Source organism: Cicer arietinum, unplaced genomic scaffold, assembly GCF_000331145.2.
Source record: "Cicer arietinum cultivar CDC Frontier isolate Library 1 unplaced genomic scaffold, Cicar.CDCFrontier_v2.0 Ca_scaffold_6348_v2.0, whole genome shotgun sequence".
Lineage (NCBI taxonomy): Eukaryota > Viridiplantae > Streptophyta > Magnoliopsida > Fabales > Fabaceae > Cicer > Cicer arietinum.
Genome location: NW_027339995.1, coordinates 11,140 through 12,000, shown reverse-complemented (window position 1 = coordinate 12,000; position 861 = coordinate 11,140). Strand labels below are relative to the sequence as shown.

The 861-nt window shown below is 43.1% G+C and overlaps 1 protein-coding gene across 1 annotated transcript; it reads left to right on the top strand.

Moving 5' to 3' along the window:
• Window positions 1–6: 6 nt before the first annotated feature.
• Window positions 7–855, top strand: LOC140919215 (ABC transporter B family member 1-like; the record flags this gene model as incomplete). Its single annotated transcript, XM_073364808.1, has 1 exon — window positions 7–855. A coding segment is annotated over exon 1 (753 nt), but the record flags the coding sequence as incomplete, so codon positions are not given.
• Between the last annotated feature and the right edge of the window lie 6 nt (window positions 856–861).

Here is an 861-nt window from a genome sequence, read left to right as displayed (position 1 = left end):
GCACAGTTTGCACTTTATGCCTCATATGCACTCGGTCTTTGGTACGCTTCTTGGCTAGTGAAACATGGAATCTCCGACTTCTCTAAAACAATCCAAGTTTTTATGGTTCTTATGGTCTCTGCCAATGGTGCTGCTGAGACTTTAACACTTGCTCCTGACTTCATCAAAGGAGGTAGAGCCATGAGATCAGTCTTTGATCTCCTGGACCGTCGTACTGAGATCGAACCAGATGATCAAGATGCTACTCCTGTACCTGACCGTCTTCGAGGTGAAGTTGAACTTAAACATGTGGATTTCTCTTATCCAACTAGACCAGATATGCCTGTTTTTCGTGACCTTAACCTTCGTATCCGAGCTGGCAAAACTCTTGCACTTGTTGGACCTAGTGGCTGTGGTAAAAGCTCAGTGATTGCACTTATACAAAGATTCTATGATCCAACATCAGGTAGAGTCATGATTGATGGAAAAGACATAAGAAAATATAACCTCAAATCCTTAAGAAGACACATCTCTGTTGTACCTCAAGAGCCATGTCTATTTGCTACTACCATTTATGAAAACATTGCATATGGCCATGACTCAGCAACAGAATCCGAGATAATCGAAGCCGCAACACTCGCCAATTGTCACAAATTCATATCTGCATTACCAGATGGATACAAAACATTTGTAGGGGAGAGAGGTGTTCAACTCTCCGGAGGACAAAAACAAAGAATAGCCGTGGCACGCGCTTTTGTCAGAAAAGCTGAACTTATGCTACTTGATGAGGCAACAAGTGCACTTGATGCTGAATCTGAGAGGTCTGTTCAAGAGGCTCTAGACCGCGCTTCGTCGGGAAAAACAACTATCATTGTTGCACAT